A 27,556-nucleotide genomic window follows, 5' to 3' on the forward strand; every position below is an offset into this window, starting at 1 on the left:
TTGTACCAAACTGATGAGTTAGTCCTCCATCTTCTCCCTGCTTTATTCTCACAGAACAACCCTGCCATGAATCATTTACACGGTCTGTCTAATTCTTAACATATGCATTAGAGTAAAAATCATGTTTCTTACTCAAGATAATCAGTCACTGAAAGCCTCCCTTCTGTTCCTCCCTTTAGTTAACAGAGATGAAATGCCTTTTGGCTCTTTTTGTTGCCCAAAGGTGAGGACGGCTGACTCACTGTGTCAGTATTCCCCACACCCTTTAGAAGATGCCTCTTACTGCCAACAATCCTGGCGTTTGTAACCTGAGGAAGATTTATTTCCATTAAAACTATCCTTTAATCAATCAGAAGTAAAACATTCCCATTGCACACAGAACTAGACCACAGAATTTGAACACAAGCCCATATTCATGTCCATCCCCCGTTCTATTTCTAGGAACCTAACGTTTCCAGATTCTTTTAGCTGGGCAGAAAGAAAGCAGCACGTCGTATGAATCAGAACATATTTCTGTGCGTACCAGATATGGCAGGGCTATGCCACGTTTCTACCTGACAGTCATACTCTCCTGGCAGCTGCTTCGTGGTAGAGCGCAGGAATGATGTGGCAGCCCTCAAATTCCTGTCCGCACGTGAACTGAGCCATTAGTGCACCTCACCCGGGTTGCACAAGGTGATCTCCTCCTGCTCCCTTGCTGAACAGTGGCCCTGTGTTGCAGCATCACCCCGATCCCACAAATCCTGGCTTGCATCCCCTCTCCTGACACGCTCGCAGCGACCACCTCTGGGGCCAGCAGAGTGGGATTGCTCAGCCTGAGCTCTTAAGCGCTGTTTCCTGCAGCCCTGCCAGCTGGCGTTGGTGGTATAGTGGTGAGCATAGCTGCCTTCCAAGCAGTTGACCCGGGTTCGATTCCCGGCCAACGCAGTTACATTTTGGGGCCCTGGGACCCCCAGAGACCCGAGCATAGCCTCCCAGCCAGCTCCGGACTTGTAGGGGGGTTGTGGCTCCAGCTGGAGGCACCCAACTTTATGGGGTCCGATGGGATTCATCCCAGGGAGCTCAGCTGGCTGAGGTCATCTCGAGATCCCTCTCGATTATTTTTCAGTGGTCTTGGGAATCTGGAGGGATCCTTGTCCACGGGAAGCTGGCAAACATTGCCCCAGTTTTCAAGAAAGGAAAGAAAGGAGACCCTGGTAATTACAGGCCTGTCAGTCTCATGTCAGTGCCTGGTAAAATCATGGAGGTTATTCTGGGATTTACTGAAAGGCACATGAAAGACAACACGGTCATTGGTCATCCCCAACACAGGTCGACAAAAGGAAAGTCCTACTTAACAAACTTAATTTCACCTAGCTGACCAAGAGAAGCCAGTAGACGTGATCTTTTTGGATTTTAGCAAAGCTTTCAATACTGTCTCTCACAGTACATTCCGTCCAAAATGTCCAGCATACAGTTAAACAAAAACATAATGTGATGGGTGAACAACTGGCTGATGGGTCAGGCTCAAAGGGTCAGAGCAAAAAGAGCTCCACCAGGCTGGTGGCCAGTCACTAGTGGGGTAAATTAAGAGGAGCTGTTGACTCCCTTGATAGTAGAGAGGCTTTGCCAAGAGATCTTGATGAATTAGAAGACTGGGCAATCACCAGCCACGTGAAGTTTAACAAGAGCAAGTGCCGGATTCTGCACAGAGATTTAACAAAATTCTATTTCAAGAAGCAGCATATGTTTAGGGAATTATGGAACAGCACTACATACCTCTCTATGCACTCCTGGGTTTCCACCTTCCACACCACAATACTCCCATCCACACTTCCAGCTACCAGGTACTGCCCACAGGGAGACCAGGCCACAACATTCAAGGGCTAGGGAAAAAGAAAATTTAGATAAAAAGAAATATTACCAATCCATACAAAGCACTCATATCCTGAAGTATAAAGCAGACATTCTGGAAGGAAAAAATCTTAATCTTTAGCAAACCACATCCAGCCTCCCATACTAGAGCTGGCTGCAGGTAGCTCCCAGCAAAACCATTCCTTAAGGATAGCACACTTATTTTTCTCCTATAATATTTATCTTCTGTCACTAAAAGCTGCCATGAGGTCAAACAAAACCTGATTCTAGACATGTACACAGAAAGAAGTATCTCTTGCCTTGTAGAGCTTAGAGATATGGTTTAGTGGGGACTGTTAGCGTCAGGTCAGAGGTTGGACTCGATGATCTTGAGGTCTCTTCCAACCTAGAAATTCTGTGATTGATTTCCAACATAAAGTAACAGGATCAGAAATGAAAGTGTAACCAATCATTACCAAGAGGACAGGGAATAGAACCGTACTGTCCAGAAGATAACTTCAGGCAGAGTAACACTTAAACTTTGAAAGATTTAGTAAGCAGATTGTTTATGTACTTACCTGTGTGATGGAAGTATCTGACAGATCAAATTTATTATCCCAGGTTTCTCTTCTGTATAGCTTAACAACTTTGTCTACAGGAATTGCCAGCAACTGTTCCAAGAAAACAAGATTTAGGCAATTTAGAACAAATTATCTTCCAAGCAAAACATTCAAAGAACTAGCAACGCTCCTTCATTCCAACGTATCACACTTGTGGCTGTCTAAGTATTTAACAGTTCTCTTAGCATCCTAGCAGTGCCAACTGAGAAAGAAAAGAACGCTACAGAAGTAATCTTGAATTACAAAGTTCTCCAATGCTTTCCATATGCAACACAGCAAATAATGGCTGTTTTCATTTCAATCTTCACTTCTTGCTGGCAGAAAACAGACGATAACGACAGCTGCAACTTAAGGTTAAAAGTTCTTATTCGTGAAACAGCTAACAAACACGCATAAATAGTTTTCAGTGTTCTGAGAACAAGGCTTATGTTCTTCTATTTCCTCCCTCCCTGAACTTCTTTTGATCAGGTTACAATTTCTCTGTAAATCTTACCTGAATAGCTGATTCTTGAAATAGCTCATTTGGTATTTCACAAACCTACATAACATTACTGCTCGTTTACTTCTTGGGATATGGGTGTGTTTGTTTGTTGTTTTTTTTTTTGGTTTGGTTTTCTGTTTTTATGATTTCTAATAATCTGCTTTATAATAGATGCAAGGCAACTTCCTACACTTCATGTGTGCACGAGCATACAAAGAAATAGAGATTATTCAAGTCAAAACTGTGAGAAAACACTGGAAAATACTCTTTTGACCCTGCACATACTAGAATGTCAATAGTTTGGCAGAGCCTATTCATCCTTTATTATTCCAGCCAACAGGCCAGGACAGAAGCCACAAAGCAATTTTTCCCCAAATGGCCAACTCTTGCTCAATTCCCTGCCCTTTACTTCAAGTATGGTGCAGCATGCCTTGTTTCATGCGGGTTTGAATTTATCTGCTCCTTTCTCCCCTCCCCTTTGCATTTTAGATGCTGCAGGGGTATTCTAGGTTACCTGATACAAAGACATCCACACAGCGATGCAAACTTCTGTCCCCCAACCTATTTTGGTACGTGATCTGCACATGGCACTCTTGGAATGATTTAGGTTGGAAGGGACCTTAAAGATTATCTAGTCCCAACCTCTGTGCCATGGACAGGGACACCTCCCACTAGATCAGGAACAACTTACTACATAGGATACATTTGCAGAGCAAGATTACTGATGCAACAAAATTTAAGCACAGCAAGTCAGAACTCTTTTGATGCTCTGTTGTGAACAGTGAGATTATTTACCTCATGTACAATCTTCTTTCCTACACAGCACAATATGACTCTTTAACATAGTTTTGGGCTGACAGCTGGACTGCTGGCAAACACAGCCTGGTACTTAAACAAGTAACCATTTCCAGGTTTGTTTTTCCTAAAAGTGAACTTCATCCCAAACATTTTCCTTAGTCCCTGGAGCTGGAATTTGCACTTGCCTGGATTGAATTCTACTGTACTCCCGAAGAGAAATGAAGGATTAAGATGTGGCTGAAACAATCTGTCACTTACCTTCCCACTGCCAGGTTGCCAGCCAAGCCTGCATATCGATTTAGCATTTATCACATCATTACATTTCTGCAGCAGTAGCCAATTTGTCACGCATGTCTGAAAACAGAATATTCAAAAATGAGTTCTCTAGTTCTGTGAAAACCTACTGTATTTTAAGAATCCCTGAAGAAGTGTGGAAAAAGCTAAAAGGAAACAAGATACACCATTTCTGGAACCAAAATAATTTCCTTCATCTGAATACAATGGTGCCTACCCTCTTAAAAAAGAAAAGAAAAAAAAAATGCTGCAAAATACTCTGCCAGTGTAGACCTGAACATATTTTTAACTACAATGCAACAACTTGTCAGAGAAATGAGACCAGAGAACAAGTGTTTTTAATGAAGTACAGAACATGAGCTCACATATATTTAGGTTATAAAGAGAGATATCTAGCCAAAAGGCATTTGTCAAATCCAGATTGACTGTAGGAAGGTGACACGCATCAGCCTGAATGTCACCAGAACAACACAAACATGAATGATTTGCCACGTTCTCATATTACAGCACAGATGATATACATCACTGCCACGGTCCCAGGACACAGCCTAATTGCCCCAAAAGGCACCCACTGTCACACTAGAACACTGGATTTCATATTAGTAATATGGTTTTGTTTTAAAAAGTAGCAATTACAAGTGCGAAGTACATACCAAAGTGTATTTATAGGAGTAATTCCACACGGATTCTTCTTCCAATCAATAATGGCATTTACCAAAAATAATCCCACATACATGCAGACCTGCTTTATTAACAGTATTCACCTGGAACCCTCTTCTCAAGTTCCTTAGAGTGCAAGGCCAGCAGAGAGAATTATTTGCACAAATATTGCCAAGCTGAGCCCAATGATTGTATTTCTAATAAATGATGGTCTTTAAACTGTGATTTACATCCCCCTCGTGAGTAATTGTTGTGAAGTGGGTTTTTGTTGTTGTTCGGTTGTGTGTTTTTTTTTTAAACAGAGAAGAATAGCAAGCCCCTTATCCTTTAATAAGCCTTTTACTCATTATAACATAGTCCTATTTCTACAAATAAAAAAGGTTGGTATGCACTAAGTCGAACTTTGAGTCCTTGGAAAACCAAGCATGTGTGCCACAGAGAGCAAGAGAGATGAAAGCAATGCTGTGCACAAAAATCCCTATCAAAGGAAAATGGGCATCGCTTCACCAATCTCGGCATGTGAAAACCAAACCTCCTCCTAATATCAAATCGAAATAACCACGTTCATATTCTCAAGACTAACTACCCAGAAGGTTTATAGAAGAAGATGCTGCGTAGCATCTCTGAACATTATTTCACCCTCACTGGTCAGTCTTCAATCCTGAAAATTATTCAGTATTTCATAGGGAGCACAGGAAAAATAAATAAAAACAAAATACGTCTAGACAAGTGCTTATTAGCATAAAAATTTCTTCCTTAACCCTGAAAGCAAGTAGCTGAAATTCTGAAACCATGGTAGCCCACACCGTGGCAGGGGGTTGGAACTGGATGATCTTTAAGGTCCCTTCCAACCCAAACCATTCTACGATTCTATGAACCAAGAAATGTGATGGTTAATTGCTACTTTCACCTGAAGGGTTATTTTCAAATACAATGAGGACGAAATTCACAATTTTGACCAATGAAGAAACATCAACAAAATAAATTAGGGATACCACAGGCAGAAATAACAGCCCACAGCTACCTAGGCAGTATTTCACACTCAGGCTTGGAATTTCTCCCAGAAGTAGGTAGAAGTATTCTATAAAGTACTGTCAAACTTCTTCCTAAGAAAAATGAATTCTCCATTCACCATCTCTTCTTTCAGGAGTTCCAATGCATAGCTCCCCTTTTATTTGCAAATTAATTTTATATATAAACTTTTTATTTTCTTTTGCAAATACTCTCAGCAGTTACTGATGACATATCAAAGATTTATTCCAGCAGGATGATTTTAGTCTAGTTCTTTTTGTGGTCTGTGAAGTCCCTGCTTTCTTATAAAACAACTTGAAAGGCAGGCCTCTTACCTGATCTTCAATTTTCCATATTCTGACAGTGCCATCGCAGCTTGCTGATGCCTGTGAAAGAGAAATAAATAAAATAAATTAAATAATAATAATAAAAATATAAATATTAAAGACATTGAGAAATTAATGCTACAATATATATTAAAAAACTACAACCAATGCTACAGACATATAATACATAAGTAGTTTTAAAAAGAAAGTCTCCCAGTTTAAACCATTTTAAGACTTAAAGCTTTCTAATGGAAATAGAAATCATCTTGATAATACCACTCAACTCCAAGATACTGGAATTACAAAAAAGGCTCAAAACTAATCTTAAATTACTTTAGTGAAATACCTTTCCACCTCTAAAATCAGATTGGCAATAGATTCCAGAAGAACATAGATGGTAATTGAGTGGGAAAGCAAAGACCGAGCTCCCCTGGGAGGCAACAAATTCTCACACATTCCATCAGCAGTAGTCAGCTGAAATTAAGTAGTCTTATGTCCCTGCTCACTGTTGTTTTACTCCAAAAATAACTCCCCCCTCCCATGGAGAAGGAAATTCAAAGAAGAAAGTAAACAAGTTGTTTTTGTTTTTACCAGATAAACATCCCTGGGGTCAAAAGACAGGCTTAGAACAGGAGCGTCGTGTCCTCGGAACGTTTTCTGCTTGCTGCTGTCAGTCACCTCCACAATTTTGACCATAAAGTCACTGTAAATCACAACAACACAGTTGTAAGATTATCAACGTTGGTATCAACAGTGACAGAGTATTTGTTTACAGCTATAAGAATTAAATCGGACACTAACTATCTTTTGGGGAAGTTTTAACTCTTGACACTATGATCTAAGGGAAAATGAGAATCTCGAGGCTTACTACAAGAGGAGCAAGGTTACATCACCAGATCATTTTTGTTTAAATCAAAGTTCATAAAATACAGTTGCTCTCTGAAGAGGATATTACATATACACAGACCACAAATCTGTTGAATATTATATTCAATGAGACTAAGTAAAAATCTGTGCTTAGTACTTGTTAAGTCAGTTTCCTGGTATCTATCTGTTAAATGGGACCTATATTCATGATCATCGTTCTCTTGGCCAAAAAAGAGCACAAAATATTTTATTTTTTAAAGTTTTTAACAGGATTATTAAGACCATTTATTGTTTCAGATACCATAATTGACCTTTTTTTTTTCTTTTTCAAATTTACTCCCCTTTCCAAAATTACAGACATTACTGCAGTTTAATTCAAAAAATCAATGCCAATAACTTCTAAGCCAAAGAGCTGCCATGACAATCTTCTGGTACTACTCCCTGTCATACTTCACTGCAACATTTTCAAAGAGGAATTTGGGACTCTGTAGGGTTAGTCATTACCTTAACTACACACAGAATTGCAACCTCTGTTTTGTCAAATACCTAAATGCTAGCCAAACAGTCATAAAAAGAAGTCTATAAACTCCATTGTGAGACAACTGAAGTAATGTCAGCTCTCTTAAATAAGGCAAAGAAACGTGAAAGAAAATGCAGGCAGTAAGATAGCTTTTGCTTATTTAAGAAGCCACAGAACTATTTTTCAAACAGTTTAAGTGAATTTTGGCAGCCACCTCGACGTTAAACTTATACAAATCTAAGTTTACAGACTTCATGTAATAATGGGGCAATCTGTGACAAGTAAAGGCTGCATTCTTAACTGCATTCCCTCATATCACAGATGTCACCTCCTTCAATGTCTAACAGAAGACCTCATCAAGGGGTGACCTCAGTTTCACAAGTTCTCTTTCCTAACGTGAGGACCCTGGTCAGGCTGCAGAAGGACTGGCTTTTTGTAAAAGTTTCTAGAAACAGAAAAAGGGTGTTGTCTGCTTAATCTCTCTAATCAAACTCAGATCCTGGGGCAGAGCTGTTCCCTCAGAAACGAGCACTGGCAAAGAGCCCAAATTCATGATCTCTGTCGGATTTAGAGATTAGAACAGTTACTGTCCCCAGCTGTCCAGTCGCCCAGTTTTGGTGGAGCTCCCGTGTCTGCTCTGCAGCTGCCAGAATTTACAGTCCAGCATAATGATCCAAATTGCTTTCTAGTTCAATTCATGCTTAGAGGAGGCAGGCTGCAGATGTAATGTTCTGCCATCTCTGCTGTAGGAATGCAGGACAAATTCCAGCAGAGAAGCAAGCAGGCAGCCTGGGTTAGCTAGAGTACCTAAAGAGCTCACCAAATCCAATTAAGAACCACCTGAGCTGTAAATAAATGAACAAGAATGTTGCCTGCTTGCTATTTTGCCATCTCTGTCAAAGGACTGGCATATATTGCATAATTTCTTAGGGCAGCATGTTTGCTTTTAACTAAACTATGCATTTAATCCCCCTCAGGGGAGTCTTGCAACTGTCATTTGTTATCATTTGGCAGAAGGGGGATGATACTGATGCCAGAGAATGACTCAAAGCTCTCGTGCAAATCAGAACCCAGCTAACTTTTGCATGTGCATATACATTTGCAGCACCATGATCCCAAAGAGTCAAGACATTATCCTTAGCACACACTAACAAAATCCTCGATGCTGCAATGAGATCCATATGGGTGAACACTTACAATTATGCATTTATAAGACTGAAAACTGAAAACACTCAAGGCTCCTGAAGAGAAAATGATTTCACAACACCACATTTCTACTTGAAACTATTCGGTGGATCAAATATCTCCCAGAGAATTTTTTCCTAACAGTCCTTTTCATTCCTTCCCCCGCCACCACCGTTCCTGAAAGGCATTTTGCATTACTTTAAAACCCTCAGCGGGGGTTTGTGGATTAAAAATCTCATTGGCAAAATCGCCATGTGAGGAAGTTGCTGGACCTTCAATGATAGCAATGTTCTACCTTATCAAGCACAGATTACCTAGATCCAGCAGCAATTTTGGTACCATCACTGTTAAAGACAACATGGTTTGCGTTCATGGTGAAACGAGTGAGGATGCCATCAGGAGCTCCTTCAGGAAACGTATGTATCTGAACAGTGTTGTTTGATGCTGCTGTGATCAGTCTTCCATTCTTAAACACAAACAAACAAAAAAACATTTGTTAGTGAAACCATATTTATGCCCAAGGAGCCAGAAATGCCCTGATGTTCCCAATGTTTGGGCAGATTAACTTTAGTAGCTCCAAAAGACATCAAGAGTATCAGAGATATAATCTAACTTGTATTTCTTCCACCCAAAAATAAACACAGTAACTTATTAAGATACTTTATCACTTAAACCAAACTATTACAAGATAATAAAATTATTCTTTGTTTCTATATACTAGAAACTGCTAGATTTAATACCAAGTTGTTGTGCTAGGCTAAAAATCCATGACATTAATTACATGGCAATTTACTCCATCAAGACATTCCCCACCTGTATATTTACTAAAATAATGAATTCTCAGAAAAGTCACAAATGAATTTCAAAGAACTGTCTGACCTTCTTCGGGTAGATTGAAAAAATAAATCTTTTTATATAGGCAAGAGTGCCTCTTAGAACAGGAGGAATCTTGCATCCTGTTTAGATTAATATGCTACATCATCAGGAGAGGGCATCCTTGGACCGATCTTGCCAGTTAAATGCCACTGGGGAAAGACAAGAAATTTACAACTACAGCTTCGTCCTTTGCAGAAACAGAAGGCAGATGTCATCAAAAAATGATTCCAAATTAAAATGATTCCAAAACAAAAGAAATTATCCTATGCTTAGAACAGCAGTATATCTTCTTAAAGTGACAATACTATTCCTCACTTGGATGCAGCAATAAATTTTTGAAATACATAGAGAAATGCTGCATTTCCTTTTTTAAAAAAAAAAAAGAAAAAAAAAAAAGAAAAGCATCCTAAATTTATAGTAAAAATCACAAAGAAAAAGAAAGCAACAGCCAGTAGTAAATAACTTGAGGAGATCAGATTTATTACTTATTACAAACCAGTGCCCCATAAAAGTGTCTTTAATGAAGCATATTTTTTGAAATAAAACCTCCTGAAGTTTTAGAAAGGATTCATAATCTCATTGTTTAAAAATAAATCCCTCAAAGCTATAATTCTTTTCCAATAAGCTAAGAGCACAGGACTGTTCCAACTGCTGTCCAAAAATTAAAAACAAGAGGGCACTTCTTAACTGTGAGGGTGACAGAGCACTGGGACAGGTTGCCCAGAGAGGTTGTGGAGTCTCCTTCTCTGGAGATATTCAAAACCCGTCTGGATGCCATCCTGTGCAAGGTGATCCTGCTGGGCAGGGGGTTGGACCAGATGATCTTCAGATGACCAGATGACCTTCCAACCTTAGCCTTTCTGTGATTTCTCCCTCCTGTATTAATTAATAATTTTTACAGTTTCTGGCACCGATTTGCTAAGCGAACCCATTCAAATCACCTCACTTGGTGTGTGAAAAGATAAACAGCATGATAAAGACCAACAGCAAAACACTACAGATCAAAACAGATGTTACAGGTATTGAGCAAGATACATAAGTTATATCAAAAGGCATATAAGAAACTGAAGAAAGATTATTGTTCTGAATATAGTTTCAAATTAATATATCTGTATGAATTCTCATCTATTTCACCTTTTATATTCCCCTCCAAATATCACATATAGTTGAAAAACGATTTTAAAAATATCCTCTATGACTGCAAAGTTAACTCGACAATATCTGAAGGAGAGATGTAAACTTCTAGAATTCCTCTCTTCTTCCACAATTGCCATAAAGACAATATTTTGGACCTTCTGTTATTAATGTAATATAAGAATAATTGCACACAAGAGAATAGCTGTGAAAATTCTCAAGCTAAATAAATAAAATAGAAAAAAAAAAAGATTTGTTTTCTATTATACAAATTGATATAGGTGGATTATTTGCCTTCTTACTTACAAATAATCCCTGTTTCAAGATATACCACAAGGAGCTGCCTTAACATTAAAATAAACAGAGCAGGTTGTACTACAAATGCCAGAACAAGTCAGTCAGGTGACAGAAATACCTCTAATCAGCATTCTCAGAAATTATTACTAATTAGTGTTAAACAGGAATCTTGTTCTCCTCTGACTTGGGGTGGAGAACAAGGGAGAAATGAAATGTCAGAAGCACATTTTGGCCTACAAGCAATTTTGAGAACTAAATATCAACTAACTATTAAAATCAAACAAATAAAAAGTATTACCAAAGCATTAGCAGGCACTGACTCCATGAAGTAATTCTTGATTAATATAGATTATAATTCCTTGGGTATTAAAATAGGTCCACACAAAACTACTTCCTGGCTTACCTATTTTCACATAACCTTCCTCCCCCTGTTAGCACCATTTCAGAGCCTATACGATTGGAAGGGCAAGAGTAGGAATCAACTGTCAGTAAAATATCCATTCCTCCACCACTGACAACTGAGCTGTCACTGAAAAACACTTTTCCTAACCCTTGATGATTACATATTATGCTGGGAAACTTTTTGCAACTAACATTGTGCAAAACCACTGAAACAGTCTACAAAGTTCACTGCATAATTAGTTTAATCTTCTGGGTTTGTTTTTCAAAAAGGAGATCAAAGTCAGAAATAAGTATAACTGACTCTGAAGCGAGAGGAGTAAGAAAAACTAGTATTATGGAATTTCAGTATAAGGAATAATTCCTCTTCAAGCCTGCATGGGATAAAGTGAGTTGTCAGGAGTATTCGTTTACATAAAATACTTAGTTAAAATATTCTATAGAAATATTCAGTGAAGTTTTCTGTTTGAGAAGTATTTTTTTCAACACTGCTTTAACATTTTCACTTAGACACAAAGGTAGAATGTGGACATGGGCTCAAATTTAAACAAAATCTGATTAAACACTATTCAACGTTGTTTTCCATATATTGGCACAAAGGCAAAGATCTACATACTTAACCTCCATCAGACTGAAATGTGCTATGCACAATATTATTCCTGCCTTTTTCTGTGTATTATCTCAATATATGCATAATGTTACATATGTGAGCACTATCTTAACAGCCTCAGCAGTCATGTTACGTATCAACATCAGTATGACAGAACTTAACTTGAGTTCTTTTAACTACGATACCTTCAGAGCACACGAATAGGCCTTCTCTCCAACATTAATGGACTTCGGATCATCATCATCCAGGTTCTCCCAAATCCTAACATCTCCATCACTGCCACAAGTTACAATGCAGCTGTTCAAAGACAAGGGTTGTTAACATTCAGGTACAGAAAGGACAGCCACTCTGACTTTCAATCCCAGAATGAAAATGTTACTGAAGTGTCTGTTTTTTAACTGAAACACAATACATATTACTTTATTCACTGAATGCCATGTTTAATAAACATAGAAAAAAAATGCAGGACCATAACAGAGTACCTGAGTCTGGTTAGGCCTAGCACCCATTGAACTCACCCTTACATATTTTAAGTCAATCTAGATGATTTTCTTTTTCAAAGGACTTAATTAGTACTGATTTCACTTTGGGCTGGGCATTTAATTGTTTCTTCAGCCTTGAAAATTTACCTTACAGCTAATTACAAAGCTGAGGCCAAAGCAAGGGCGCTAACACACACCCTTGACTGAAGTTAACCAAGCTGAACATGTTCCAGGCCTACAGAGTTCTTAAAAATAGTTGACATAGGATTCAATTGTCAAGGCTACTAGAGTTAGCTTTCACAATTTTAAAGCAATAAACAATAACCTTAAGTACAAAGCAAATATGTAAACGTTTGCATAGGATTTTTAATTACTTTCTGAATCTATAATCAAGCTTTGTATTCTTTTTTTTTTTTTTCCCAGATGCAGTCCCCAAAAAAATCTAATTAAACAGTAAAGTATTACAAAGTCAGTAGAGAAACTGTGATGTTACTCCCCTGGTGCTGTTCTATAAGGTTTGCAAGCAACACTGCATTGATATTGAAAATATTGACATCGGAGGGTCCAGCAGTACTGGACCAGTGGTCTTCAGCAGAGATGTCTGTTTTTTTGTTGTTGTGGTGGTGCCTTTTTTTTTTTTTTTTTTTTTTTAATATATCTGCATTTTGATGGAAGATAATTAAACCTTAACTCTATGCAAACAAGACTTTTTGTGGTTGGAGGGGAGGGTTGTTATCAGACTACCCCTACAGTCCTCTTTGTAGCAAGCCTAATGACCTAAAGAAAGGGATAAGATAATTTGCATTTAAACCATAATCAATATGGTTTAGACTGTAAATTCATTTGAGATGGCTTGTATTCTAGCTTACCTTTTATTTTTAATCAAAAAACAGGTAACAACAAACATTCAGTTTTTATTTATGCATGCAAGAACTAGTGTAAGTAGAACAAGAAAGAACAGCAAGCCAGTATTGGATTTCTTCTGCTATAGTTTTAATTTCTTATTGGATATATAAACATATCTTCTCCAACATATTAATGTATGTATATATATAAAGTAATATATATATATATATAAGTCTTATATATAAGTTATGTCTATTGCTTCAAAATTTAGGGCATCAAAAGATGCGTCTTATAGTCAGTTCTCAACAAAGGCAAATAAAGGGCTTGCCAAACCATGCCAGGCCATAAATCCATCTGTCCAGCACCATAACCATCAGCAGCTGGTACAGATACTCCTGAGGAGGCAGCAGACAGAAAATATAATCCCCTGGATTAGATTTTATCCCCCCTCTCCAGGAGTTAGGTTAAATTACCTCCCGGTGTCATCGAAGCAAACATCCGTGTGGCCCTCCGTGTGGCCATAGCGCATGGGTTTTTGGGCAGAAGGCATCTTTGCTGTCACCTGAGGACAAAAAGGAGAGAAATACGAGAAATACAATCATTAAAATTAGAAATAGAGAGGATGAAAGAGCTCCGGATGGCAGGGCAAGGTTAGAGGTGATGGCAACCCCCACACACACGGGGGCTGGAACCACGCAGAGCCCGGCCATACGGCCTAAGCGGCTCAGCCCCCACTGCTCCTAAACACCCCCAAATCCCAAGAGTTTCGGCCAAAAACGAGCCAGGGAAGAAAAAAGGGGGGAAATTAAACGAGGGGGACCTCAGGGGACGGGTGCGCGGGGCCTGAACTCGGAAATCTCAACGAGAAGGGGCCGCGGGGAGCCCCATGGGGGCGAGGGGAAGGGGAGGGGAAGGCTGGGGGCCGCGTTCCCCCCTCATCCCCCATCGCCTCCCCGCTCACCACAGCGGGCCCCGGCCGCCCTGTTGGAGCCTTCCCGCGCTGGGCTCTCGGTGCCCGCCCCAGGGGCCGGCCCGGAGCCCGTCAGGCCCGGGGCGGAGCTGGGTTTAACGGGGGCCGGCCCGGCCCGGCCGCCACACGCAGGATGGCGGCGGCGGTGGGAGAGGCTGGGGCCGCTCGGAGGAGGAGGAGGAGGCGGCTGAGGGGCTCCGGCGGGTGAAGGAGCCGGGACGGAGCCGGGTGAGGGGCGAGAAGCGGGCAGGGTGGGTGCAGGGGAGAGCCGTGAGGGGCGGGCAGGGCCCGGCTGCTGCCTGAGGGGACGCGGCGAGGTCGGGCGTGAGGGAACCGGCACCAGCGGCCTTCATCCTCCTCCTCTTCCTCATCTCCTCCTCCTCATCCACCTCCTCCTCCTTCCTCTCCTTCTCCTCAGACCCCCCAGGCCTCCGCCTGAACAGCCCCGCTAGTCTCGTCCTACCCGGTTGCCTCCCTCCCCTTAAAAAAAAAAAAAGGGTATTTTGGCCCCAAAACGCAGCCCGGCTGGCTGAGGGGGGGGGCAGTTAGACGCGGGGTGCTGGAAGCGTGACCCTCCCGCTACCAAAAATTGCCTTTATCCTTCTCGATGCGCCGATAATTCAGTTTTTCTGAGGGAAATCGGTGTGCCAGGTACCCGGCTCTTCAACATCCAAATCCTGTGTGTCCATCACAAGCCCTTCAGGAGCTGCAGGAACCCTCCGTCGAGGCAAAATCCTACAAAAACGAAATATCATCGGCTGCTCCCTGTGGGGAACACACCCCACAAAAGCTGTAGGACCGAACCCGCCTGGAGATCCTGGAATTAGGGGATTATTCCCTACGGACAGCTGCCGTGACGCTGGTGCCAAATGCAGTTGTGGTGAAGTAGGTAGCGAGGCACGGCATGAAGCTTTTCCAGGCTGGAAAGCAGAAGCCAGGCATTTTTTATTTTTATTATTATTTCTTAAAGGACAAAACATTACAGCTCTGCATACCCCAAGTAAGAAGAAAAAAAAAAAAAAGGCTTCTCTATTTTTCCTTAATGCAACTTTAATGTTCTGGCCCAATTTATTCCAGCGTCTAAGAAAATTTGCTCCCAGGCAAAAACCTTTTATCTTCAGTTTTAGTCTGGAGCGGATCTATCAGTGGTCGGGGTGAGCAGCTTGATTTATTTATGTTGGAAATGTGCTCGGGCTCTTTATGCCACTCACGTTGTTGGTGCTTTCATGAATGAGTAAGACAGTAGGCAGGCTCTTATATTTTTTTTTTTATCAATATGCCCAGATTTCATTATTATTAAGCCTTGTGGAAGCTGTGTGGAGACATGTTTTCCATGGGTGTATCCTGACATATTTCAGTAAATCGTGATTTCTGGTGAGGATAATGTGTTCTAGCACAGTGATTCGAGCTGAACCGCTTATCAGATGAGTGGGAAGAGCGAGCTATTCTTACAGCAGCCTCCCTGCAAGCTTCTGGGGCTGAGACGAACGCACGCCAACTGTGTTATTATGTTTTTTAATTATTTATTTCGCTTGGCAGAAAGTCTCATGCGAGCTGCACCTGGAATATTTTACAATGCAAAAGCTGTTACAAGTCCAAGCGTAGCGTAATCCTCCGGAGGTGCTACCAAGGGAGCGCAGGCACCGGCGCTGGGTCCTGTTGGAAGTGGCAAGGCGTCAAGTGCGAGGTTATTCTTTAAATCCGGGTCGGAAACCAAAGCTTCAGCTTTCTGAGGAGGTGTAGCCGCTTGAGAGGGCAGCGGCAGGGCGGGAGCTGCTGGGCTCACCTCCTGGGTTTCTGGGTGGAGCGCGACGTGTCGGTCACGGGCCATAAAGCTGTTACTGATTTAGTGCTGGAGAGGTGGCTGCGCTCGGCGAGCAGCTCCTGCCGCCTGCAAGCAGGGCGCTGCTACAGCGGGAGGTACGAGAGGTCCTCAGCACCTGCCTCCGAAACCTCTTCCACATCCCAGGAGGGAATAAGAGAGCTTAATTTTGGGTTAAACTGGGCATCGCTGCCTGCCCTTCTCCTCCTGGAGCTCTGGGGATATGCAGACCCTGTAATAATCAAGTATATTTCCAGGTAAGAAGTACTGCAGACTGTTTTTGTCTTTTCAGATTATCATTTTTAAGCCAGGAGAATTGAGCCTCAGTGTTATCCTTAACAGGTCGGGCTTTTTTTCCAAAAGGAGTCAATAACAGCCCGGCTTCAGTGGAAGGTCAGGTTTTAAAATGGGATCTCGTAGCCAAAATCTAATTGGGCGAAAGTAATGAAAACAGCATGTGACCGGTGAGAATTTTTTTTTAATGACTTCTACGTAAGCTGAAAGGAAAAGGGACGGGTGCTCCAATTTATTACAACTTAATTCTTCCCTCTTGGGGTTTTATCAGGGCTAGAAGAGTATCAACTGCTGTAACAATACCAAAATTGATTTAATTTTCTGTGTGTGAATCTCCTTTTGTTAAATGAGAGGCTTGCTACAGTGACACTTTGGCTTTTGTGTGCTTGAACAGAAAACCTCAGGAGTGCTTTCTTGTTAGGAGGGCTGTGCAGGAGGTTGTTCCCAGAGCTGGTGGGACCTCCATCCTTGGAGGCTTGCAGGATGTGGAAGGCTTCCAGCAAGAGGCTGGGCTGGCGGCCCTGGGCATCCATTTCACCCAGTGCCTGGGGGCATCGTGCTGTTCTGTTTCTTCTTTACACAGAAACCAAAGCAGCTTGACAGAAAGGACCTGGGGACTCCGTGCTAGAGGCTGAGGACAAAAATATCTGGTTAAAGCAATTCAGTATTTATTGGGAGGGGGTGAAGTCTGTCAACACTCATGGTTCTGATTCTGCTCTCGGAGTTCCTGGGTGTTTTGCAGCTGATTTAAACAGACATCTGGCGAGTCTTATCGCAGTTGTCCGTGGCATTTTACCTCTGGCTAGGAGGTGATATTTGTATTGCCTCAGAATGGCTGCTAGGTACTACACGTAGTTCAGGCTTGAAGTTTGAGTGTCCGGGCATGGGTGCTGGAAGGAAAAAGTGTCGGGAGCAGACGGCTGCCCCATCCCCCTCCGAAGCTCTCTGCGGACGGAGCAAAGAGGCATTTCGTGCTCAGGAGCTGTGCCCGTGGTGAAAACAACAACAGAAACCACCCCGCTCCCTGCCTGTCCTCGGGGACTGTGAGCCGTGGCAGCGCTGGATAACCTTGAACTGCAAGCCGGATCCTGTGGCCTGATGTGAACTCTGTTTATCCCCGCACGCTGCTTTCCCCCTGCCATTTGTTTAGAGTTTCAACGTGAGGTTTTTGTCAAATCCTTCTGCTTCTGAGATGCCTGAGGTGTCCCCGCTTAGAAGAAAGCTTCTGCAGGCAGAGGGCTGCTCGTGTCTGTGTCGTTACCTACCAGCGCCTGTCTCTTCGCTTCGTTGCAGCAGGGAAGATCTCAGACCTGACGTCCGTAAGCTGTGCGCTGCACGACTTCTCCATTTAGTGCTGCCTGCAGGGAAAAGCCCGCTCTGTGTTCCCTGGGTTTTATTCTCCCTTTTTTTATTCTCCTGCTCTTTGAGTTGTGTGCAGCCATTAATGGATGTAGGGGACGTCGTATTTTCCTCGCGGGTCTGCAGCACAAGGGAAGATTGGTTTAGGTGCATAGTGTGCAGTGGGGATACAGCCCCAGATGCCTTGATGTCCTTTGTGTCTTTCTACCCACATTATTTTTGGTCCCCATGCTACAGGCAGGGCTCTGAATCACAGATTGGGGAAAGCCTGAAGGATGACCCCTCGCTGGAGCACAGGACACCAGGATTTGGGCACCCACCGTCCTTTTTTGTAGGGGATGCTTCAGGATGCAGCTTGCAGCAGAGCTGGGAACAGCAGCTTTACCTCCTGCGTTACACATTGAGCACTTCACTCTTCCTTCACAATTTCAGCTTCGAGCCTGCCTTTTGTAGGACTACATCCCCATTTTTTTTCACGTGCTCCACACTCTTCCCACAGGCGTAGCAATTACTCCTGTGACGTGGCAGGGTTGGCGCCTCGCTCCCAGCAGCCTCCAAACCCCCGGGAACAGCTTTGTGTGCTGCTGGCTAATGGGGCATGTCTTAAAACATCATGTGCTGCCGCCTCGCTTGGAGTTTCAGGGTTCAGATACCGCTAATGGTACACGACAGGAGAAAGGCAGGGAGGGGAACGTGGCTTTACAGCCAAACACGACGACAACCCAGATAGAAATGACACCAAGCACTGAAGTTCTCGCAGTTGCAAGGCCGTGCTGTCACGTTGGGGGATATCAGGCCCTCTCAGCACTTTGGGGGTTTGCACATTTTGCAGTTTTTAATTAAAAGCCTGTATTCTGCCTATTCCTACCCCTTATAAGGGCTGGATGTGCAGAATGAGATAATTGAAGGTTTCCGAAGCAATTACAAACTGTCATACCCTAATTTTGAAGTACTTGACTTTGCACCCTAAATGCTATCTCTCCTTCCAATTAAAAATCCCTTATACATAGCTAAGGAAATTTACCACAGGCTGAATTTTGTTTTTCAGCAGTTATTTCAGATTATCACCGGGGCGAATGAGATGGGGGGATGTTGTTGGTGGTTTTTGATTTTTTTTTTTTAATCATTGTGGAGAAAATTCACTGCTCCAGAAGCAATTCTAAGCTTCTGGATGACCAAATGTAAACGTTTCAAAAGCAGTCACTGAACCCTGGCCTAAGTAAAGGAGGTTTGGGTCTCAGAGGTGAATGCTGCCTTTCTCCTCTCGGTATTGCATCTGCAATGTTTTCACCAAAAAGTTGTGTGCAAAATCTTGGGAGAAGAAAGCAATCTTTAATATTTGATGGTTTGTAATTGCTGAAGACATGGACCCCGTTCCCTGACTCCCCTTGCTTGCAGTGAGGTATTGCTCATCTCCATGGCTCTAATGCTAGATTTTTCCACACATTTGCAGTGTTTTTACTTTTCTTCCCCTCCTTCCACATTTTTTTCATCTCTTTTCTTTTCCCCACCTTTCCCTCCCTTTCCCTTCCCCCCCCTCAGGTTTGTGGCTTGTGAATAACGAACGCAATGTCAAAAATTCCTTGGTGAAAGTTACATCTGGGATGCATTTGGTCCACATCTTGCATGTAAGCCCTTGGCACGGCAGCCTTAGTCTTTTACTGAAAGCAGAGGCGAGACCTCAGCCTGCTCGGCCCCTCGGGGACTGCAGGGAGATTGTGTCATGCTGCCTAATCCTAATGATGAGAATGGATTGAATGGAGAGAGGAAGTGGATGCCCTTCGCTTTTCCTGCTTAGTATTTACCACGTCAATTAGTTCATTAAAACAAAACAAAACAAAACAAAAACACCACCACAAAACAGTGGAAGGCAGGAGCTGGATCTACTTTTGCTGCAAAAAGTGTGATGGTACATGATGGAGAGCCTTTCTGCCATGCCCTGGGAGAGCGTAGCACGCAGAGCATATTGCTCTCTGTGTACCTTGAAAAAAAAATCCCTGCTCTACTTTCAACCGAGTAATCAAAAGAGGAATTTTTGATTTTTTTTTTCTCAAAGTGCAGCATTCAGAAGGAAATCTCTTATCTGTGTGAGAATTCAATGCGCTTTTGGAAACAAAAGAGAATTAAATCAGCAACCGTGGGTCTCAGAGCAGCGCTGATTTTAATAATGTAAACTTTCTTCTCTAATGAGTAATAAGCAGTTCCATCTTTCATGGCCTTTTAAAATTGCTTTTAGTAAGGGACTGGATTTGTTTTAATCCTTTTCAGTATGTAAAGCCCCAGATATTTCAATCCCTTAGGGGCTCAGTATTTTCCAGCTCCGTTTTAAAAGGCAGAGGGAAAACAGCTTTCAGAAATTGACAGAATCTGTGACTGATATAGTTTATTTTTTTATTTTTTTTTACCCAGAAAGTGACCCAGAAGTGTCAGTTAAGAATAAGATCTCTGGCATCCCACCCCGTGGATTAGCAGCAAACAGGCGTATCATCTAGGTACAGTAGCTCTTTGTACTCTGACCTACTTGTTTCTGCTCTGGCTTGTTCCTTCTTGAAAGGTTATTTGGAAGAGATGCAGAACTTGCTCAATAAACAGCCGAAGCAGTGCCACCTGCCACGTGAAAGGCTTCATTTTGAAACGGACCCTGGTGAAGGAGGAGTGCCAATGCCCAAAACTTTCTGCTCTGCTTCGTAGTCAGAACGGGTGCTCTAAAAACACACCGGATGGTTTGCTCTGGAGGAAACTTCTGAGAAGAAAGGGTTAAAAGAGCCCTGTGTGGGATCAGGGAGGTGTTTGTGGAGTGCTCTCAAGAATTCAGCTTGATCTTTATTATACGTGGCTAGCAATTAATGGTTCCTGTTGTCGTGTGTACACGGGCATCGGTCTTGTGTCGTGTGCGTGCGAAGCCGTTAACCTCTCTGCCTTCTCTTTTTCCTCAGGTACTCTCAGAAGGTGCCTCAACGCAGCTTCCTCGCGTGGAGAACCCTACGAGGAAAACAGCACGTTTTCTGCAAACTCGTGGAGCAAAGCTCTCAAAATGGCAGACAATAAGGACAGTAACGTTAAAAACGCAGATGTCAGACCCAAAAGCAGCCGGAGCAGAAGCGCGGACAGAAAGGATGGTTACGTGTGGAGCGGGAAGAAGCTCTCCTGGTCAAAAAAGAGCGAGCACTGTTCTGATGCTGAAACTGCAAGCGCTGTGGGAAGATCAGGGGCTAATTTAAAGAGCCAGGAGAGGAAATACAGCTGTTCCTCTATCGAGCTGGATCTAGATCGCTCCTGTGGTCACAGGTTTTTGGGCCGCTCTCTCAAACAGAAATTGCAGGATGCCGTGGGTCAGTGCTTTCCCATAAAGAACTGCAGCAGTCGGCACGCCTCAGGGCTCCAGTCGAAAAGAAAAATTCATATCAGTGAACTCATGCTAGATAAGTGTCCTTTTCCTCCGCGCTCAGAGCTCGCTTTTCGGTGGCACCTGATTAAAAGGCATACAGCCCCCATCAGCCAAAAGGCGGATGACTGGATAATCGCTGATTTATCCCAAAACGAGGAGAAGGAGGATCACCTGCGAGACGATGAGGTAGCCAACGGGGGAATGGAGTCTCCCTCCCAGTCCTGTGAGCTTCCCGATGGCATTTCCTCCAGGGGGGACTCGAGGTCTGAGCTGGTGCTGGGTAAGGTGGTGCGGAGCAGTAAAGAGGAGAGCGACATGGACTCCGACGACGAAGTTATTACGCTGTGCACGAGCTCTAGGAAAAGAAACAAGCCCAAATGGGAAACCGACGACGAGCTGCTGCGGATGGAAACGCCCCCAAAATACCACACGCAGATCGATTATGTCCACTGCCTGGTCCCAGACCTCCTTCAGATCAACAACAACCCCTGCTACTGGGGAGTCATGGATAAATACGCCGCCGAAGCGCTGCTGGAAGGCAAGCCGGAGGGAACGTTTCTGTTACGAGATTCTGCCCAAGAAGACTACTTGTTTTCGGTGAGCTTCAGGCGCTACAGCCGCTCCCTCCACGCGCGGATAGAGCAGTGGAATCACAACTTCAGCTTCGATGCCCACGATCCGTGCGTCTTCCACTCCCCGGACATCACGGGACTCCTAGAGCACTACAAAGATCCGAGCTCCTGTATGTTCTTTGAACCTCTTCTGTCCACTCCATTAAACAGGACCTTTCCTTTTTCTCTCCAACATATATGTAGAACAGTTATTTGCAACTGTACCACTTACGACGGCATCGATGCACTTCCTATTCCTCCGTCAGTGAAGCTGTATTTGAAGGAATATCACTACAAATCGAAAGTTAGAGTACTCAGGATTGATGTGCCAGAGCAGCAAAGCTAGAAAATATTTTTATGAAAGAATGAAATTGTCTCTCAACAGATCAATTTGTGTTCAGTCTTTCCTCCTTTTAAGTTCCTTAATGTCATTTTGACTTTTTTTCCCCTTCTTCTGCAGATTATTTACAACCCCAACTAGCCTCTGTCTAAGGCTTTTTTATCCAGACGTACTTTGAGTCTTCCCGAGTCTCTTTTTAGAAATGGTATTCCTTGTGGGCTTTCGGTACTGTTCCCCAACTAGAGTTTTATGGAATTTCAGGTAGGCTTTCTGGTATTTCTATAGGTGGATAGTCTTTAGATCTAAAAACCTTAAAAAAATCAGTTTTGAACTTGATCTGTCTTTTATATTGTAATTTACATATGTTGCTGAGATGTTTGAAATAATGCACATTAACTAAAGATTGACTCATCTCTATTTTCTGCATTTCTTTTAAAACGAGTGCTCTAGTCTGTGTGTGTGTGTGTGTGTGCGCGCCCATATTTAATGTAGGAAATTCATCGGTCTATTTCTAACATGACTATTCCTAGCAAAATGAGGTTTGAAAGAGGATACGATCTTGCTATAAATACATCAGGGGGCTAAACGCCAGGGAGAAAACAATTCAAGCTAAGGACAACGCTCAGTACAGGAACAAACATGCACAAACTGGTCGGGAAAGGATTTGGGCTGGAAAGGAGGAAGGCTCACTCGTCAGCAGTGGGGTTCTGGAGTAGAATTTCATTTCTATAACAGCAGGAAAAAGCAAACTGCTCAGAAACTGGGGTTTGTTTGGTGTCTGGAAGGGGCAATGATGCAGCCACTTGTGATAGATGGGGCTTGGACTTGGCAACTGTTTCTCTGTTCCTGTTTCGTTATGGGCAATAGCCAGTTTTCACTCCAGGGGCTGCTGGTCTGAGTTGATAAAGCATGGGGTGGGAAGGCAGATATTTCCTTAATCTTGGATGATTTATGCATATTAAACTATCTGATCCTATTTGTTTGATCCTGAGGTGGTGAATAGCTTTCCCACGTTGTTAGTGGGAGGGTTTTTTAGTTGTTAAGTATAGCTGGAAAAAAAGTGCGCATTTTTCTTGCAACCTGTACAGGAAAACCACGATAATGCTCCTAAAAGCATTACTTATGGTGTGTGGATGGTCAGATCTGCTGCTGAATTATTGGTGAGATCCCAAGGAGACTCAGGCTCTAGGTCCAGGCACAAAACTGGAGCATTTTCCAGGCTGGCCTTGGGTAAGGGCTCCACGAGGAGCAACCTGTGGTTCTGGTGGCTTCGCCCGCACGTGCTCGCAGATCACCTAACTGCAGCGACAGCAGCCGTACTGTTTTCTTCCCCTTTGATCCCAGGGAGTGTTTGTATCCTCCTGAAACGCCTTTGAAAGTGAGACCCAAAGCAGGCGGAATTACAGATGTCTAATTTTCCGCGTGCGTGCCGGAGATCTTATCAAAAATTCACAATGACCCGGGTGCGTGAGGCTACATACATGTGCAGGCTCAGAGGGGGAGCGTGCCGTGCGGTCTCCCTCCCGGATTGCAGACTAAATGCTACAGCAGCACAAGCAGCATTTCTCTTTGAATACCTCATTTTCACCTTGTCCAGCACCCTGGGAATCTGTGAGTCGAGGAAGTTTGCCAGGCAACTCCAGCAGAGTCCTGCTTGCCCCTGAGCGAGCGTAGCCTTTCCCCTGATCTGCTGTCGCTGTGATGTAAGCAGATTTCCAGGGACATCTGCTTAGAGACCAGCCAGTTTGTTTTCACTGTGTTTTAAATAGGTTTCGAACCAAAGTCTCCAGGGAGAAAACGCAAACACATCAATCTATCGCATCGCACACGGGTGAATACGCTGCAGGACAGACTCTCAGCTGCTATAAATCAGCGTGGCTTTATTGATGCACTTACAACAGTTGATACCAGCTGAGATTCTTCCTCCTCCGTATGCAAATGATGGTTGTATGACTGATGTCCAAAAAATTACCCTTTTCTTTTGGTAATGTTTCCCTCGTGCTGCTTCCATTCAACTGGTATTACTTTTTGCATAAGCTGGGTTCTGTCGAGAACAGCTTCGGATTAATTAGTAAATCTATTTCTTCCTTATCTACCACTGCTATTTTCCACATACAAAGTGAATGAATAGCAGGGATCATCTTTATTCTGCTTTTTTTTTTTTTTTTTTACACTGTGCATGTCAGACCAAAATGCTGCTGTGATACAAAACAATTGGTTTGAAATCTAACTTCACAGATGCAGGCTGCTTAATTAAAACTTCCAGAACCTCTTAGGGCAAAAAGCTCAATTTTAGTTGGAAATTGCCATTATTATATTTATCGCAAGCCCACAACATCTAGATTTCCACCAAAAGCCTTACCTGTTTTGAAACTTGGCAAAGGCCACCGTCTCCTTCAAAGCCAGCAGGGATTTTGTCCCCTCAAAATGAAAGAACCTTTTTGGGTTAGAGGTCTACAATTTGCTGTGATTTCAGAGTCATTCCACGCGCAGCCTACATTGCTTCGGCAGTCAGGTGCTGCTGATGCATCACTTACCCCAAAACTGTCTCAAGCACTCCAGTTTTAGGAGACCTATATAATATAGTGGTTGGGGAATGGAGGTGCTGCATGTAAAAATAGTGCCTGTTGACCACAGGCCAATGAGTTGCATCTATTTAGAGAAATCATATGTAGAAAATAACCCCTGAACGGGCCTTGGTGGAAATTCACCCTACGTTTCTCCTGTTTGTTTGTCCAAGCCATGCCTGTGTGACCTCAGTATCTTCTGACAGCCTGAACTGTGAATATTTGTGCAGCCTGTGAGGGAGACATTTCCCAAAGTACACAGGTTTTTATGAAACATGAAAACTCAAAATCTATTTTGCTTAAATCCATGTAATTTTTTTTTTTTTTTTTTTTTTGAATAAGCCTTGTAGAAAATAACTGGCTTCATGACACGCAAAGATTTGTCATCCAAAGGTTCTCTTCCTGCTCTCACCACTAACAGTCTTACCAGTGCTGATTACTCAAAGAACAGTTTATAATTCCTGGCATTAGCTCTCTGAAGTATGTTCCAGGAACAACCAAGTCTTGAAGTTCAGTATTGAAGCCCTTTAGACTTTTCTCAGAGAGCCCCAGGAACAGGGTAAGAACTGCCATCTCCTCATCCCAGGTTCTTGTGGGATAAAGTTGTCAGGTTCTTGGGGATAAAGATTAAACGTGGAACAAAGAAAGGTATGGGGATGTGGGGAAAAACAAGAGCTTGAGGCAGATGAGGACGTACTCCTAAATTGGCCCTGGCCACAGCCCCTGTGTTTTGAGGCTCCCAGCCAGCTTTACATCAGGGATCATGGCCCTGAAGTGGTTTCTGTTGTTGTGAGGGCTCGACTACGTTGCCCTGTGGTTCTGCAGAAACACAGCATTGCATTGGTGTGAGCTGGTGAGAAACAGGATCAGATTTTGATACATGATTTTGATAAGGGGGAAGGAAGCCAGGCTCTTGAGGCACGCTGGGCCAAGGACACACACGAGCTCTTTTTACAGGACGGTTTAAAAGACAAACGCTCGCTCCGTTAATTACGTTCTCTGGCATTTGCTTTTGCCTGAAGTGACTTTGTGCAGCTGTGTAGGCGCAGCGCCATCAACGCCGAGCGACCTCGCTCCGCCAGACTCGGTGATGGATTTGGGTGGTTTGTCTGTCCAGCCGCCGGGAGCATTCAGTCCTCCTTCATCCCCTGTTCTCAGCAGCCGTCACGATGAAATCTGGGGCGCATTCGGAACAGGATGCTTATTTCTTCAGTAGCATATTGAGCTTAAAAAAAAAATAAAAAAAATAGTGATCTTAATTTAAACGCTTTTCTTTCAAAGATGCGGGTGTGTTCCCAATCTGGAAAAGAAATCCTTGCGTGATGCAGTCATACATGGCCTTACTGTAAAATTGACGTGCTCTTAAATAATTAAAAAGGGGGATGCTTTAATTTTGAAAAAGGATGCTGTAGGAAGGAGGTTAAAGGAAGCTTTTAGTCAGCTCTAAGGTTAGATTTATTGATCTAGTGATCAATCCCTTTCTCTTTCCTGAATTTAAAGCTAATGGGAGACTGTGGTCAGAGATGAGTGGCTTTTAGTTAAGGTTTTTGACTCTTATAAATAATACAACAAATGTCCTAGTAAGTAATAAGAAATAAGATACTTGCTCATTCTTTTTAAATAGAACAAATGTGGCAAACAAGACTCAGCTGTAATTTTTGAAGTCATTTATTAGACAAATTGCTCTTCTCTACTTCTTTTACAAGAGAGACATAAACCATTATATTATTTATTCATGAATCATAGCCATTAAGATGATAAATCAAATTATCAGCTTCCTGTCTCTCTTCAGTTTTAATCATTTTTTATAGTTCATGTAATATAAAGACAGCTTCCTTCCTATGAAACAAGAGACCTTCAGAGACCTTTTTATTGTAAACGTACATTTCCTTCCCATTTTTAAGTATATCCTAGTGATTTTCGCTGTCAATTTTACCTGTAATAAAAATCCAATAAGGAACTTGTACATTGCTTCCATATAGCAAAGTTAGCTATGAAGTAAGTGATTTTGGTTAACCTCTGAAATAACGTAGCACTGAATAATGCAGTTAAGGGTTGTTTTTTTTTCTGCCACCCCTGAATGTGCATGGAAATATTTTACATTTGGTGGAGAAATCAGTGGAGAAATCCCAGTACAAGCTCCCGCAGTGATCGTAGGGGCTTTCTCAGGTGGTTTGCTTGAGCTCTGCAGTGTGATCATGGTTTTATGCGCCAAAGATTGCTCTTTGTGCTAGATTCACACAGCCACTGCTGCTGCCTCTTCCCTGATGGAGGGAGAGCCGCTGTTATCTGACAAGCTGAGCTCATTTCATGCATCCTTTCCTTTCTCTCCGCCGGCATCTGCCCGCTTCCGCATCTGAAACGTGGATGTGCCGTGGTGGGACGAGCCGCGCGTGACGTGGTGGGGGAGGAGAAGCTGCCCATTCAGAAAGCAAAGCCCATTGATTTCCTTTCGGCGCGGTGACAGCAAGCTGATTTTGTAAACTTGATGGTCCACGTTAAATCCTGCTGGCAGGAAGCACGGATGAGGTCAGGGTTACCAAGAAGGCGAGAGCAGCCCCCGCGCCCTTAGAAATACTCGTCTGTGCTGCAGTGTAAAAATCAATACTTGTTTACTCAACTCAATGAATAATAGAGTTTTGAATGTAAATATATAATTTATGCAGACAAAATCTATAGCACGGGGCTGAGGCGAGTCGCAGTAATTTCCCTGCTCCCTGCATCCATTTCAGTAACCCCCTGGGTAGCTCTGCTGCATTATCTGGCCAAAACGTGGCCTCCCCGTGGCGAGCACCTTCCTGCAGGGCTCCCTGCAGGTCTAGGGAGGATGAAAAAGTGCCCCAAGGATTCCCTGGCGTGGATGCTTGAGGGGTTTTACTGCTTGAGCAGTGTGTGTGGGATCAGTCGTGGGGATGTCCGGGTTGGAGACACAGCTCCTGCGGTTGCTGCGACATATGAGTGTAATT

At 42.9% G+C, this 27,556-nt stretch overlaps 2 protein-coding genes and 1 non-coding gene across 4 annotated transcripts in view; 2 read left to right on the top strand and 1 right to left on the bottom strand.

Moving 5' to 3' along the window:
* WDHD1 (WD repeat and HMG-box DNA binding protein 1) overlaps window positions 1–14,224 on the bottom strand; it is a 31,322-nt gene extending 17,098 nt beyond the window's left edge. The window contains exons 1-9 of the mRNA XM_032189529.1: window positions 14,201–14,224; window positions 13,713–13,801; window positions 12,097–12,208; window positions 8,910–9,061; window positions 6,615–6,726; window positions 6,033–6,083; window positions 3,991–4,086; window positions 2,412–2,504; window positions 1,759–1,865 (exon numbers count right to left, since the gene is read on the bottom strand). Coding sequence (XP_032045420.1) covers window positions 1,759–1,865; window positions 2,412–2,504; window positions 3,991–4,086; window positions 6,033–6,083; window positions 6,615–6,726; window positions 8,910–9,061; window positions 12,097–12,208; window positions 13,713–13,789 — 800 coding nt within the window. The 5' untranslated portion in view covers window positions 13,790–13,801; window positions 14,201–14,224. The remainder of the gene's footprint in view (window positions 1–1,758; window positions 1,866–2,411; window positions 2,505–3,990; window positions 4,087–6,032; window positions 6,084–6,614; window positions 6,727–8,909; window positions 9,062–12,096; window positions 12,209–13,712; window positions 13,802–14,200) is intronic.
* TRNAG-UCC lies at window positions 856–927 on the top strand. Its single transcript has one exon. It is a non-coding gene; the product is annotated as a tRNA-Gly (tRNA).
* Window positions 14,225–14,353: 129 nt separating the features above from the next.
* SOCS4 (suppressor of cytokine signaling 4) lies at window positions 14,354–23,190 on the top strand. 2 transcript variants are annotated; one of them, XM_032189438.1, is made up of 3 exons: window positions 14,354–14,437; window positions 20,094–20,176; window positions 20,621–23,190. In XM_032189438.1, the coding sequence occupies exon 3, from the start codon at window positions 20,719–20,721 to the stop codon at window positions 22,027–22,029; it is 1,311 nt and encodes a 436-aa protein (XP_032045329.1). In that variant the 5' UTR covers window positions 14,354–14,437; window positions 20,094–20,176; window positions 20,621–20,718; the 3' UTR covers window positions 22,030–23,190. The 2 variants fall into 2 exon arrangements, with proteins under 2 accessions (XP_032045329.1, XP_032045328.1); XM_032189437.1 differs by lacking the exon at window positions 20,094–20,176.
* The last annotated feature ends 4,366 nt before the right edge of the window (window positions 23,191–27,556 follow it).

The sequence above is a fragment of the Aythya fuligula genome, chromosome 5 (assembly GCF_009819795.1).
Source record: "Aythya fuligula isolate bAytFul2 chromosome 5, bAytFul2.pri, whole genome shotgun sequence".
Lineage (NCBI taxonomy): Eukaryota > Metazoa > Chordata > Aves > Anseriformes > Anatidae > Aythya > Aythya fuligula.